Source organism: Electrona antarctica (genome assembly GCF_951216825.1).
Source record: "Electrona antarctica genome assembly, contig: scaffold_364, whole genome shotgun sequence".
NCBI classification, from domain to species: Eukaryota; Metazoa; Chordata; class Actinopteri; order Myctophiformes; family Myctophidae; genus Electrona; species Electrona antarctica.
The window spans coordinates 28636-43856 of NW_027638486.1; the positions used below are offsets into that span (position 1 = coordinate 28636).

Consider the following 15221-nt stretch of genomic DNA (forward strand, 5'->3'; position numbering starts at 1 on the left):
TAATCACGTTTGAGTAGAACTTCCTAGACTATGAAATTGCCAAGCCTGATATGATTCTCTATAAATCCTGTTGATCCTCTCTTTGTAACAGGGTTGATCATCACAGAGCAGCGTCTCCTGTACCCAGCTGTGTCTCCATGAAGAGTGACTCGTCCATGCATGGACTTATTGACTTCAAAGATGGACACCACTCTACTCATCAAAGGTTATTTTAGTTCCTTTTAGTTTTTTTTTTTAGTTTTTTTTTTTATTATTGCCACAGCCCTTAAATTAAATTCAACTTTATTAGCAGACTCAGGTCCATAGGGATACATACACGGGGTTAACATACAAGAGATACAACAGGCAATAAAAATCATAAAAGCATGTAAAACAAATACAAAACTTACATAACTTAACCCACAGGTAGAACATACAGGCATTTTAGCCAGTGTACCCTTAAACTAGATGTATAACGTGAACAGCTCACTGAGGGGCTTGAAAGCGCTACAATGATACTGTTTGTTGACACATCCAGCCTTTTCATAAACTTAAACATTAGATTTCTTAGGAGTGCTTTAAAAGTCCTCACTCCAGCAGTGACAAACATCTGGCTAGCACTGCCCCCTCTGGGTTGTTTAAGGAGTATTCTCATGGCATCATTATATGCAACTTGCAACCTGTGCATGCTAGACTTTTTATAACATGACCACAGGTGTGCAGTATAAAGCGGTGTGCAATATGCCTTGAACAAGGACACTTTCACTTTAGTGGAACAATGACAGAACTTTCGGGCAATAGTGTTTGCTTGAGCGTACAGCTTCCGACATTGTCTGTATATATCATCGTCATCTGTCATTTGATCCGTAATAAAATGGCCAAGATATTTATACTTATTCCAGACCTTGAGACTATTGTCTGATAATTTAAAGATAGGAAAGTTAAGGCGTTTGTCCTCTTTAGTTCTACATATTAGAACAGCGCTTTTGCTAGCATTATATTTGATATCATGTTGCACACCATATTTAGAGCAAACATCAAGGAGCTGTTGTAGACCAGCACTACTGGGACTGAGGACCACCAGGTCATCTGTTGTAGACCAGCACTACTGGGACTGAGGACCACCAGGTCATCTGCATTATACATCAGATGGTTTACTAGTGTTTCTCCGACCATGCATCCTGTGTTACAGGTTCTCAGTTGAGCAGACAAACCATCCATATATAAATGAAATAAGATAGGAGATCAAATTCCCCCTTGCCTCACGCCATTGCTTACACCAAATGGAGCTGATATACTCCCACCCCATTTGACCTGCATGGTCTGGTGGGCATACCAGTAGGCCAGGACCCTCACAATAAAACCGGGCACTCCTCTTTGCTTAATTTTCATAAAGAGTTTATTATGGTTAATCCTATCGAAGCCACGGGACGCATCAATAAAACACATGAGGACTGATGAATTACTGGACTTGTATTTGCTCACAATTTCCTTGAGAGCAAAAATACATAGGTCAGTACCATGCTTTGGTTTAAAACCAAACTGGTTATCAAAGGAGTGGATATACTCAGTTACTCTATCCAGTAGGATTCTTTCCATTACTTTGGAGATGATGCTGGCTATAGCTATGGGCCTATAATTATCAAGGCTACTAACCTTACCAGCTTTATCTTTAATAACTGGGACAAGCAATACTGAAAGCATTGAGTCCGGTAATACAACGTGGATCATAAAGCCAGTAAAACTGATAGATAAAAGTGGTGCTAGTCTCAGACTAGCATTTTTCAGGTGCTCTGCAGTGATCTGATCCATCCCACATGCTTTGTTTACAGACAAATGTTGCATGGCTTGATACACCTCATGTGTTGTTATGCCCATATTATCATTGTTCATATCAGAGTCATCCACAAACAAATCACTATTAATACAGTTGAATAAAGAGCTATAATGCTGTCGCCATAATGCCACAATATTATCAGCTCCTGAAGTTCCTTCTACAGAGCAGCTCCAGTGAAATTGTGCGGCTTGAGAAAGATTAGTTAATTTCTGTTGGATAAGGGCTTATTGGTGGGTTTTCCGCTAGATATTAAGGACTGGTTAGGGTGTGTTTTAGCGGGGGTTTCGCCTGGAAGGCTCACTCACTTTTGAACGAAGTTGAACGTGAGAAAGTGACGTTCACACACGCAGAAATGAATGCGTTCACAATGACGTTCATCAGGCAGAAATACAGTACGTTCAGTTCATCAGGCAGAAATACAGTACGTTCAGTTCACGTTCAGCCGAAATAGGAATGCGTTCGTGAACTATCGTTCTTTGAACGCGTTCGGGTACAACACTGCTTATATAACTGAAATAGCTGTGGTCAATGTTTACAGCTGAATGTTTAGGTTTAACTTTATAAGCTTTTTGTTTGTTTTCAACTAAGAATAATCACGTTTGAGTAGAACTTCCTAGACTATGAAATTGCCAAGCCTGATATGATTCTCTATAAATCCTGTTGATCCTCTCTTTGTAACAGGGTTGATCATCACAGAGCAGCGTCTCCTGTACCCAGCTGTGTCTCCATGAAGAGTGACTCGTCCATGCATGGACTTATTGACTTCAAAGATGGACACCACTCTACTCATCAAAGGTTATTTTAGTTCCTTTTATTTTTTTATTTTTTTATTTTTTTGAGTGGTGTAAACCACTCCTACAACTGGCTTTGTTAGTGTGTGCGCAAAAAATGAGCATGGTTGCTACGGTCACCCAGTTCACCCGGGTGTGATTTCATTACGTCAGAGCTGATTTCATTACGTCAGAGCTGATCAGGCTATATAATACCTTACACCACTCAGTTCACACGGGTGTGATTTCTATTATTGCGACAGCCCATAAATTAAATTAAATTCAACTTTATTAGCAGACTCAGGTCCATAGGGATACATACACGGGGTTAACATACAAGAGATACAACAGGCAATAAAAATCATAAAAGCATGTAAAACAAATACAAAACTTACATAACTTAACCCACAGGTAGAACATACAGGCATTTTAGCCAGTGTACCCTTAAACTAGATGTATAACGTGAACAGCTCACTGAGGGGCTTGAAAGCGCTACAATGATACTGTTTGTTGACACATCCAGCCTTTTCATAAACTTAAACATTATATTTCTTAGGGGTGCTTTAAAAGTCCTCACTCCAGCAGTGACAAACATCTGGCTAGCACTGCCCCCTCTGGGTTGTTTAAGGAGTATTCTCATGGCATCATTATATGCAACTTGCAACCTGTGCATGCTAGACTTTTTATAACATGACCACAGGTGTGCAGTATAAAGCGGTGTGCAATATGCCTTGAACAAGGACACTTTCACTTTAGTGGAACAATGACAGAACTTTCGGGCAATAGTGTTTGCTTGAGCGTACAGCTTCCGACATTGTCTGTATATATCATCGTCATCTGTCATTTGATCCGTAATAAAATGGCCAAGATATTTATACTTATTCCAGACCTCGAGACTATTGTCTGATAATTTAAAGATAGGAAAGTTAAGGCGTTTGTCCTCTTTAGTTCTACATATTAGAACAGCGCTTTTGCTAGCATTATATTTGATATCATGTTGCACACCATATTTAGAGCAAACATCAAGAAGCTGTTGTAGACCAGCACTACTGGGACTGAGGACCACCAGGTCATCTGTTGTAGACCAGCACTACTGGGACTGAGGACCACCAGGTCATCTGTTGTAGACCAGCACTACTGGGACTGAGGACCACCAGGTCATCTGCATACATCAGATGGTTTACTAGTGTTTCTCCGACCATGCATCCTGTGTTACAGGTTCTCAGTTGAGCAGACAAACCATCCATATATAAATGAAATAAGATAGGAGATCAAATTCCCCCTTGCCTCACGCCATTGCTTACACCAAATGGAGCTGATATACTCCCACCCCATTTGACCTGCATGGTCTGGTGGGCATACCAGTAGGCCAGGACCCTCACAATAAAACCGGGCACTCCTCTTTGCTTAATTTTCATAAAGAGTTTATTATGGTTAATCCTATCGAAGCCACGGGACGCATCAATAAAACACATGAGGACTGATGAATTACTGGACTTGTATTTGCTCACAATTTCCTTGAGAGCAAAAATACATAGGTCAGTACCATGCTTTGGTTTAAAACCAAACTGGTTATCAAAGGAGTGGATATACTCAGTTACTCTATCCAGTAGGATTCTTTCCATTACTTTGGAGATGATGCTGGCTATAGCTATGGGCCTATAATTATCAAGGCTACTAACCTTACCAGCTTTATCTTTAATAACTGGGACAAGCAATACTGAAAGCATTGAGTCCGGTAATACAACGTGGATCATAAAGCCAGTAAAACTGATAGATAAAAGTGGTGCTAGTCTCAGACTAGCATTTTTCAGGTGCTCTGCAGTGATCTGATCCATCCCACATGCTTTGTTTACAGACAAATGTTGCATGGCTTGATACACCTCATGTGTTGTTATGCCCATATTATCATTGTTCATATCAGAGTCATCCACAAACAAATCACTATTAATACAGTTGAATAAAGAGCTATAATGCTGTCGCCATAATGCCACAATATTATCAGCTCCTGAAGTTCCTTCTACAGAGCAGCTCCAGTGAAATTGTGCGGCTTGAGAAAGATTAGTTAATTTGTGTTGGATAAGGGCTTATTGGTGGGTTTTCCGCTAGATATTAAGGACTGGTTAGGGTGTGTTTTAGCGGGGGTTTCGCCTGGAAGGCTCACTCACTTTTGAACGAAGTTGAACGTGAGAAAGTGACGTTCACACACGCAGAAATGAATGCGTTCACAATGACGTTCATCAGGCAGAAATACAGTACGTTCAGTTCATCAGGCAGAAATACAGTACGTTCAGTTCATCAGGCAGAAATACAGTACGTTCAGTTCACGTTCAGCCGAAATAGGAATGCGTTCGTGAACTATCGTTCTTTGAACGTGTTCGGGTACAACACTGCTTATATAACTGAAATAGCTGTGGTCAATGTTTACAGCTGAATGTTTAGGTTTAACTTTATAAGCTTTTTGTTTGTTTTCAACTAAGAATAATCACGTTTGAGTAGAACTTCCTAGACTATGAAATTGCCAAGCCTGATATGATTCTCTATAAATCCTGTTGATCCTCTCTTTGTAACAGGGTTGATCATCACAGAGCAGCGTCTCCTGTACCCAGCTGTGTCTCCATGAAGAGTGACTCGTCCATGCATGGACTTATTGACTTCAAAGATGGACACCACTCTACTCATCAAAGGTTATTTTAGTTCCTTTTAGTTTTTTTTTTTAGTTTTTTTTTTTATTATTGCCACAGCCCTTAAATTAAATTCAACTTTATTAGCAGACTCAGGTCCATAGGGATACATACACGGGGTTAACATACAAGAGATACAACAGGCAATAAAAATCATAAAAGCATGTAAAACAAATACAAAACTTACATAACTTAACCCACAGGTAGAACATACAGGCATTTTAGCCAGTGTACCCTTAAACTAGATGTATAACGTGAACAGCTCACTGAGGGGCTTGAAAGCGCTACAATGATACTGTTTGTTGACACATCCAGCCTTTTCATAAACTTAAACATTAGATTTCTTAGGAGTGCTTTAAAAGTCCTCACTCCAGCAGTGACAAACATCTGGCTAGCACTGCCCCCTCTGGGTTGTTTAAGGAGTATTCTCATGGCATCATTATATGCAACTTGCAACCTGTGCATGCTAGACTTTTTATAACATGACCACAGGTGTGCAGTATAAAGCGGTGTGCAATATGCCTTGAACAAGGACACTTTCACTTTAGTGGAACAATGACAGAACTTTCGGGCAATAGTGTTTGCTTGAGCGTACAGCTTCCGACATTGTCTGTATATATCATCGTCATCTGTCATTTGATCCGTAATAAAATGGCCAAGATATTTATACTTATTCCAGACCTTGAGACTATTGTCTGATAATTTAAAGATAGGAAAGTTAAGGCGTTTGTCCTCTTTAGTTCTACATATTAGAACAGCGCTTTTGCTAGCATTATATTTGATATCATGTTGCACACCATATTTAGAGCAAACATCAAGGAGCTGTTGTAGACCAGCACTACTGGGACTGAGGACCACCAGGTCATCTGTTGTAGACCAGCACTACTGGGACTGAGGACCACCAGGTCATCTGTTGTAGACCAGCACTACTGGGACTGAGGACCACCAGGTCATCTGCATACATCAGATGGTTTACTAGTGTTTCTCCGACCATGCATCCTGTGTTACAGGTTCTCAGTTGAGCAGACAAACCATCCATATATAAATGAAATAAGATAGGAGATCAAATTCCCCCTTGCCTCACGCCATTGCTTACACCAAATGGAGCTGATATACTCCCACCCCATTTGACCTGCATGGTCTGGTGGGCATACCAGTAGGCCAGGACCCTCACAATAAAACCGGGCACTCCTCTTTGCTTCATTTTCATAAAGAGCTTATTATGGTTAATCCTATCGAAGGCACGGGACGCATCAATAAAACACATGAGGACTGATGAATTACTGGACTTGTATTTGCTCACAATTTCCTTGAGAGCAAAAATACATAGGTCAGTACCATGCTTTGGTTTAAAACCAAACTGGTTATCAAAGGAGTGGATATACTCAGTTACTCTATCCAGTAGGATTCTTTCCATTACTTTGGAGATGATGCTGGCTATAGCTATGGGCCTATAATTATCAAGGCTACTAACCTTACCAGCTTTATCTTTAATAACTGGGACAAGCAATACTGAAAGCATTGAGTCCGGTAATACAACGTGGATCATAAAGCCAGTAAAACTGATAGATAAAAGTGGTGCTAGTCTCAGACTAGCATTTTTCAGGTGCTCTGCAGTGATCTGATCCATCCCACATGCTTTGTTTACAGACAAATGTTGCATGGCTTGATACACCTCATGTGTTGTTATGTCCATATTATCATTGTTCATATCAGAGTCATCCACAAACAAATCACTATTAATACAGTTGAATAAAGAGCTATAATGCTGTCGCCATAATGCCACAATATTATCAGCTCCTGAAGTTCCTTCTACAGAGCAGCTCCAGTGAAATTGTGCGGCTTGAGAAAGATTAGTTAATTTGTGTTGGATAAGGGCTTATTGGTGGGTTTTCCGCTAGATATTAAGGACTGGTTAGGGTGTGTTTTAGCGGGGGTTTCGCCTGGAAGGCTCACTCACTTTTGAACGAAGTTGAACGTGAGAAAGTGACCTTTTTCATATAGCCCATAAGAAACAAAAAAACATGCAGTAATCCTGGTCTCTCAACTACCTCCCCCTGGCCAGCCAGGGGGGCCTGATGGAGGGGAAAGGAACTGGTCGGAATAACGTGTTCTTTCCACGCTCTACGTCCAACCGGGGAAACTCTCCCCTGTCAGGTGAAAAGAAGCAGCTTGGACTCCTCATGCATAGAAGGAAGCATGAGGTCAGTCCGTTGCTCTCCCAGGTTGGCAGAGGAAGTGTAGTGCCCAGGATTACATTATATATTTGACACCGGGTGAAAAAATGGGTTGCAAAATCGTGGGATAAAAATTTAGAAAAAAATAAAACCAAGATTTCTAGGAAAGGGGTGGATGTTAGAACTTAACACACCCAGGGAGCTAAAGGATATTATGGACGGATGGTCAGTGAACTGAGTGGTGCAACCCCCCCCCCCTCTCTGTCTCATTAGCAGGCAGCAGTGCAGCACTATCTCTCTCTCTCCTGTTTCTGGCACAACAGCGCCACTTTTGGTACTCATTGGTACTCGTGCTCATAGTGACATAGTGGTCACATAGTTAGTTAGGTGAACACGGACATTGCTGTTCCTTTGGAGTCACTCATACAGTCACTCATCTCTATGTTTAATGACTATAAACACCACATACAGTCACTCATCTCCATGTTTAATGACTATAAACACCACATACAGTCACTCATCTCCATGTTTAAATGACTATAAACACCACATACAGTCACTCATCTTCATGTTTATTGACTATAAACACCACATACAGTCACTCATCTCCATGTTTAATGACTATAAACACCACATACAGTCACTCATCTCCATGTTTAATGACTATAAACACCACATACAGTCACTCATCTCCATGTTTAAATGACTATAAACACCACATACAGTCACTCATCTCCATGTTTAAATGACTATAAACACCACATACAGTCACTCATCCCCATGTTTAATGACTATAAACACCACATACAGTCACTCATCTCCATGTTTAATGACTATAAACACCACATACAGTCACTCATCTCCATGTTTAATGACTATAAACACCACATACAGTCATTCATCTCCATGTTTAAATGTAGGACTACAAAATGACGTCGGACTTAAATACAGAATTCCAGTCTGTAGCACATCTTTCCAAAGCCTACACCGGTTGTGCAAAGTCCTATCAGATTGACAGCCCATACATCCAATCAGAAAAGTCCTGATTGTCTGATTGTATTAAACAATGTTAAACTCTCTTTGCCACTCACTGTATGCATGTGCCCTAAATATTATACTCTCTTATACTTAATTGGGACATAACAATACATCGTCTTGAACAAATGGACTTTATCATTCACTTGATAACTGTATAAATATGTTTTATGATTCCAGAAGAGTTCACCACAGAGCAGAGTCTCCAACTCCCAGCCTTCTGTCTGTGAAGAGTGACGAGTCTAAAGAATGGGGTCCTAACTTCAGTAACGAACCTGGACCTCCTGACACTAAGTATGTGAACCCTCCTATAAATATGCATTCATTCATTCATTCATTCATTCATTCAACCTTTATTTAAATTCTCAGAGAGATCATTGAGGCAGCTCCTCATTTACAATGATGTTGAGATTACATACATATAAACAATAATAATAAAACACAGCAATAATACAACAACAATTAGTTACAACAATTTAAAACAGCTACAGTAATTATTGAGTATGTTCCTAAAATGCCAGGGTGTTACGTTTAAGTTCTTGTTGCAAGAGATTCCAAGAATCAGTTGCACCAATGCTGAAAGCAGCCTTTCCAATATACTGTATACACTATAACACAACACATTGATCTCAGGCTAAGTTACATGTTTAATGACTATAAACACCACATACAGTCACTCATCTCCATGTTTAATGACTATAAACACCCAAGGGGGCAGGCAGACTTTCCAACGTTGAAGCTCTGGGTCCTAGTGGTAGGAGGAGGGACTACAGGCGGACCCGTGGATTCATGACCGGGAAACCGCGTGCAGCTGGGCTTTAACGTTGAGCGCTCGGTTGCCCTACGTCACTCAGGACCTCAAAGTTGAGGTCCTGGGAGGGACTTCCGGCAGTCTTCCGGGTGCTTCAAAACGCCACTGAGCAACTTCCACTGACATGAATAGCTGGGGGGGCGGAGCTTCGCGCCAGTTCAGTCTCTATTATATATATACTTTATGTAAACACCACATACAGTCACTCATCTCCATGTTTAATGACTATAAACACCACATACTGTCACTCATCTCCATGTTTAATGACTATAAACACCACATACTGTCACTCATCTCCATGTTTAATGACTATAAACACCACATACAGTCACTCATCTCCATGTTTAATGACTATAAACACCACATACAGTCACTCATCTCCATGTTTAATGACTATAAACACCACATACAGTCACTCATCTCCATGTTTAATGACTATAAACACCACATACAGTCACTCATCTCCATGTTTAATGACTATAAACACCACATACAGTCACTCATCTCCATGTTTAATGACCATAAACACCACATACAGTCACTCATCTCCATGTTTAATGACTATAAACACCACATACAGTCACTCATCTCCATGTTTAATGACTATAAACACCACATACAGTCACTCATCTCCATGTTTAATGACTATAAACACCACATACAGTCACTCATCTCTATGTTTAATGACTATAAACACCACATACAGTCACTCATCTCCATGTTTAATGACTATAAACACCACATACAGTCACTCATCTCCATGTTTAATGACTATAAACACCACATACAGTCACTCATCTCCATGTTTAATGACTATAAACACCACATACAGTCACTCATCTCCATGTTTAATGACTATAAACACCACATACAGTCACTCATCTTCATGTTTAAATGACTATAAACACCACATACAGTCACTCATCTTCATGTTTAAATGACTATAAACACCACATACAGTCACTCATCTCCATGTTTAATGACTATAAACACCACATACAGTCACTCATCTCCATGTTTAATGACTATAAACACCACATACAGTCACTCATCTTCATGTTTAAATGACTATAAACACCACATACAGTCACTCATCTTCATGTTTAAATGACTATAAACACCACATACAGTCACTCATCTCCATGTTTAATGACTATAAACACCACATACAGTCACTCATCTCCATGTTTAATGACTATAAACACCACATACAGTCACTCATCTCCATGTTTAATGACTATAAACACCACATACAGTCACTCATCTCCATGTTTAATGACTATAAACACCACATACAGTCACTCATCTCCATGTTTAATGACTATAAACACCACATACAGTCACTCATCTCCATGTTTAAATGACTATAAACACCACATACAGTCACTCATCTCCATGTTTAAATGACTATAAACACCACATACAGTCACTCATCTCCATGTTTAATGACCATAAACACCACATACAGTCACTCATCTCCATGTTTAATGACTATAAACACCACATACAGTCACTCATCTCCATGTTTAATGACTATAAACACCACATACAGTCACTCATCTCCATGTTTAATGACTATAAACACCACATACAGTCACTCATCTCCATGTTTAATGACTATAAACACCACATACAGTCACTCATCTCCATGTTTAATGACTATAAACACCACATACAGTCACTCATCTCCATGTTTAATGACTATAAACACCACATACTGTCACTCATCTCCATGTTTAATGACTATAAACACCACATACAGTCACTCATCTCCATGTTTAATGACTATAAACACCACATACAGTCACTCATCTCCGTGTTTAATGACTATAAACACCACATACAGTCACTCATCTCCATGTTTAATGACTATAAACACCACATACAGTCCACTCATCTCCATTTGTACGTCTCTAAATGTTTTGATGATTTGAACATGGTGGACCCTGTTGTAAACAAGTGTAATGCTTAATTGGGTCGTCCACTCACAGTTAACAGCCTTTGTATTGAGTTTGTGCTTGAAATGTACTGTAATTCTGCAAACTGTTAATACAATTTTCAATCAATCAATCAATCAATGTTTAAATGTAGGACTACAAAATGACGTCGGACTTAAATACAGAATTCCAGTCTGTAGCACGTCTTTCCAAAGCCTACATAGGTTGTGCAAAGTCCTATCTGATTGACAGCCCATACATCCAATCAGAAAAGTCCTATCTGATTGACAGCCCATACATCCAATCAGAAAAGTCCTATCTGATTGACAGCCCATACATCCAATCAGAAAAGTCCTATCTGATTGACAGCCCATACATCCAATCAGAAAAGTCCTATCTGATTGACAGCCCATACATCCAATCAGAAAAGTCCTATCTGATTGACAGCCCATACATCCAGAAATGTCCTGATTGTCTGATTGTATTAAACAATGTTAAACTCTCTTTGCCACTCACTGTATGCATGTGCCCTAAATATTATACTCTCTTATACTTAATTGGGACATAACAATACATCGTCTTGAACAAATGGACTTTATCATTCACTTGATAACTGTATAAATATGTTTTATGATTCCAGAAGAGTTCACCACAGAGCAGAGTCTCCAACTCCCAGCCTTCTGTCTGTGAAGAGTGACGAGTCTAAAGAATGGGGTCCTGACTTCAGTAACGAACCTGGACCTCCTGACTCACCGTATGTCAATCCTTCTATAAATATATACAACACAATAACACAATAAATGTATGTGTGTTTTTGAGGGGCGTATAGGAGCCCCTCCTATACACAGGTTTAATGTTTGTCTTTAGTTCACCGTCCGTCCCTCCGTCCTATATATCATATCCCCGCCCCCTCCCCCTCCCCCTGTCAAAATACAGTGAAAATCACTACAACAAAAGAAAGCAGCAAATGATTATATATTTTGTCTAAGTTTTAAGCAGCTGCAGCAGACGTAGGAGGAGGAGAGAGATCCTCATCTTTTACAATCTCTAGTAACTACTACTATCTAATCTCTACTAATCTCTAGTCCCTAAAACATCCACCTTGGATGGAAAGAAACACAGAGACAGTTGTCCTTTAACCCAAGATGTTGTGTTCTCTCTACTTGTAGAATGAGACATAAAGATAGAGAACGTTTAAACCCAAGATCTTGTGTTCTCTCTACTTGTAGAATGAGACATAAAGATAGAGAACGTTTAAACCCAAGATCTTGTGTTCTCTCTACTTGTAGAATGAGACATAAAGATAGAGAATGTTTAAACCCAAGATGTTGTGTTCTCTCTACTTGTAGAATGAGACATAAAGATAGAGAATGTTTAAACCCAAGATGTTGTGTTCTCTCTACTTGTAGAATGAGACATAAAGATAGAGAATGTTTAAACCCAAGATGTTGTGTTCTCTCTACTTGTAGAATGAGACATAAAGATAGAGAACGTTTAAACCCAAGATGTTGTGTTCTCTCTACTTGTAGAATGAGACATAAAGATAGAGAACGTTTAATATAGTAGTATTCTGGTAGTTTATATATTAAAACCCATTTTGGGCGGGAACCCCTTTTGGTGTTAGCATCATGTTATGCTTTAGCTATTGTAGGAGAAAACTATCGCACACCTAGCAATCAGGCGTATGCACAGGTGCGTAGGCCAGTGGACATCAAAGAAAGCAATAAGGTACACCCGCACACTGTGTATCTGCTCGGCACTAGAGTATTGTCTTATTTAATGAAGCAACGTTTGGGTCACTAGGGACCTTCCTCAGGCATCTTGCCTGAGGAAGGTCCCTAGTGACCGAAACGTTGCTTAGCTATTGAAAAATAGCAGATCTACAAGCTCATAGCGCGCCACCGAGTGCCGCTCTACGAGCTTGTAGGTCTGCTATTTTTGAAAAATCGAAGAACGACTGACAGAAACATAGCTTTTTCAGAAAACTGTCAGGATGTAGAAGACATTTTTAGAATCTGATCTCAGGTCAAAATGGATTAAAGTATCTATATTCTATTGTCTTCATCTCCACAGAGAGACACTCAGAAACACACCTGGACAGAAGACATTCAGTCAAACCACACCTGGACACAGTAAGACTGGACAACATTTTACACTCATTAACAATCAATTAATGAAATGATTAAATAGCAGCAGACTCATCAGATTAAATATACACATCGTATTCCTGTATCAATGTCCAAATACTGATGATATACATTTATATTAAAACAAATGATCCAATGTTATTTTTTTTCTATTACAAATTTTGATTTTCTGGAGGATATTTAATACATAGTTGTTTTAATGATATTTTATGTTCAATGTACAGTTGTAAATGAAGCATAATGTTTAACATGTATTAATTGTCTTCTCATCAGATGTCAGTCTGCAGGAGGATTTCAAGTTCTATAAGGTCACTTTGAACGGTCTGGATCATGTGGCATACGTCACTGAACTGCCCTCCTCCCTCTCCAACATCTACACAGACCTCCACCTATCAGCGGGAGGGAGTGAAGGGGTTAATCAGCAACATGAGGTGTGGCAGCTTGAGACCGCCTCCAACATGAAGACCCTCCATGACGTCATAATCAAGTGCCGTGCCATCTTTAAGACCCTCCTCCCTGGCAGAGACACACCCAGCAGCAGAGTTCTGACCAATGGCATCGCTGGCATCGGAAAGACATTCTCTGTGCGTAAGTTCGCTCTGGACTGGGCAAGAGGTTTGGAGAACCAAGACATCATTCTCCTGGTTCTCTTCTCATTCCGGGAGCTGAACTTGGTCCGAGATGAGCAGCACAGTCTTCTCTCACTGATCCATGTTTTCCATCCAACGTTAAAGAAGGTCACAGCAGAGCAGCTCGCTGCCTGGAAAGTTGGCTTCATCTTCGATGGTCTCGATGAAAGCAGGTTTCCGCTGAAATTCGAGAACATTGATGTCGATTCTGACGTCTTCGACAACAATGACGTCGTCTCTGATGTCACGGTGACATCATCGGTGGGCGTGCTGCTGACGAACCTCATCAAGGGGAATCTGCTCCCCTCGGCTCTCCTCTGGATAACCACCAGACCTGCAGCAGCCAATCAGATCCCTCCTGCATGCGTTGACATGGTGACAGAAATACGAGGGTTCACAGACCCCCAGAAGGAGGAGTTCTTCAGGAAGATGTTCAGTGATGACGAGGAGCTGGCCAGCACCATCATCTCACACGTGAAGACATCAAAGAGCATCCACATCATGTGTCACATCCCAGTCTTCTGTTGGATGACCGCTACCGTTGTGGAGGACCTGGTGAAGACAGACGAGACAGGACAGCTGCCCAAGAACCTGACCGGGATGTTCAGCCACTTCATCTCGCTCCAGATAAAAAGGATGAAGACAAAGTATGATGAGGAGACTGACGGGGATGTTCTCCTGAAGCTGTGCATGCTGGCGTTTCAACATCTGGAGAAAGGCAGCGTCATGTTCTACCAAGAAGACCTGGAAGAGTGCGGTCTCGATGTGAACGACGCCGCGCTGTACTCGGGAGTGTGCACAGAGATCTTCAAACAAGAGACCGTTCAATCTCAGAGAAAGGTCTACAGCTTTGTTCATCTGAGCATCCAGGAGTTCCTGGCTGCAGTCTACCTGATGCACTGTTTCACACAGAAGAACAAGAAGACGAAGAAGGGAGGAGGAGAAGAAGAAGAAGTCCTGCAGAGAGCCATTGAAGAATCCCTGAAGAGTATTGAAGGAGGAGGAGGAGGAGGAGGAGAAGAAGATGAAGATGATGTCTTCCTGCAGAGAGCCATTGAAGAATCCCTGAAGAGTATGGAAGGAGGAGGAGAAGGAGGAGAAAGAGGAGAAGGAGAAGAAGAAGAAGTCCTGCAGAGAGCCATTGAAGAATCCCTGAAGAGTATGGAAGGAGGAGGAGGAGGAGGAGGAGGAGAAGAAGAAGAAGACTTCTCCCTG

At 40.6% G+C, this 15221-nt stretch overlaps 1 protein-coding gene across 1 annotated transcript in view; it reads left to right on the forward strand.

Annotated features, from left to right (window-relative positions):
- The first annotated feature begins 10 nt into the window (after positions 1 to 10).
- LOC306918050 (NACHT, LRR and PYD domains-containing protein 3-like) overlaps positions 11 to 15221 on the forward strand; it is a 30560-nt gene continuing 15349 nt past the window's right edge. Inside the window, exons 1-7 of the mRNA XM_079530943.1 lie at positions 11 to 205; positions 2498 to 2611; positions 5160 to 5273; positions 8663 to 8776; positions 11871 to 11984; positions 13304 to 13362; positions 13651 to 15078. Coding sequence (XP_079387069.1) covers positions 138 to 205; positions 2498 to 2611; positions 5160 to 5273; positions 8663 to 8776; positions 11871 to 11984; positions 13304 to 13362; positions 13651 to 15078 — 2011 coding nt within the window. The 5' untranslated portion in view covers positions 11 to 137. The remainder of the gene's footprint in view (positions 206 to 2497; positions 2612 to 5159; positions 5274 to 8662; positions 8777 to 11870; positions 11985 to 13303; positions 13363 to 13650; positions 15079 to 15221) is intronic.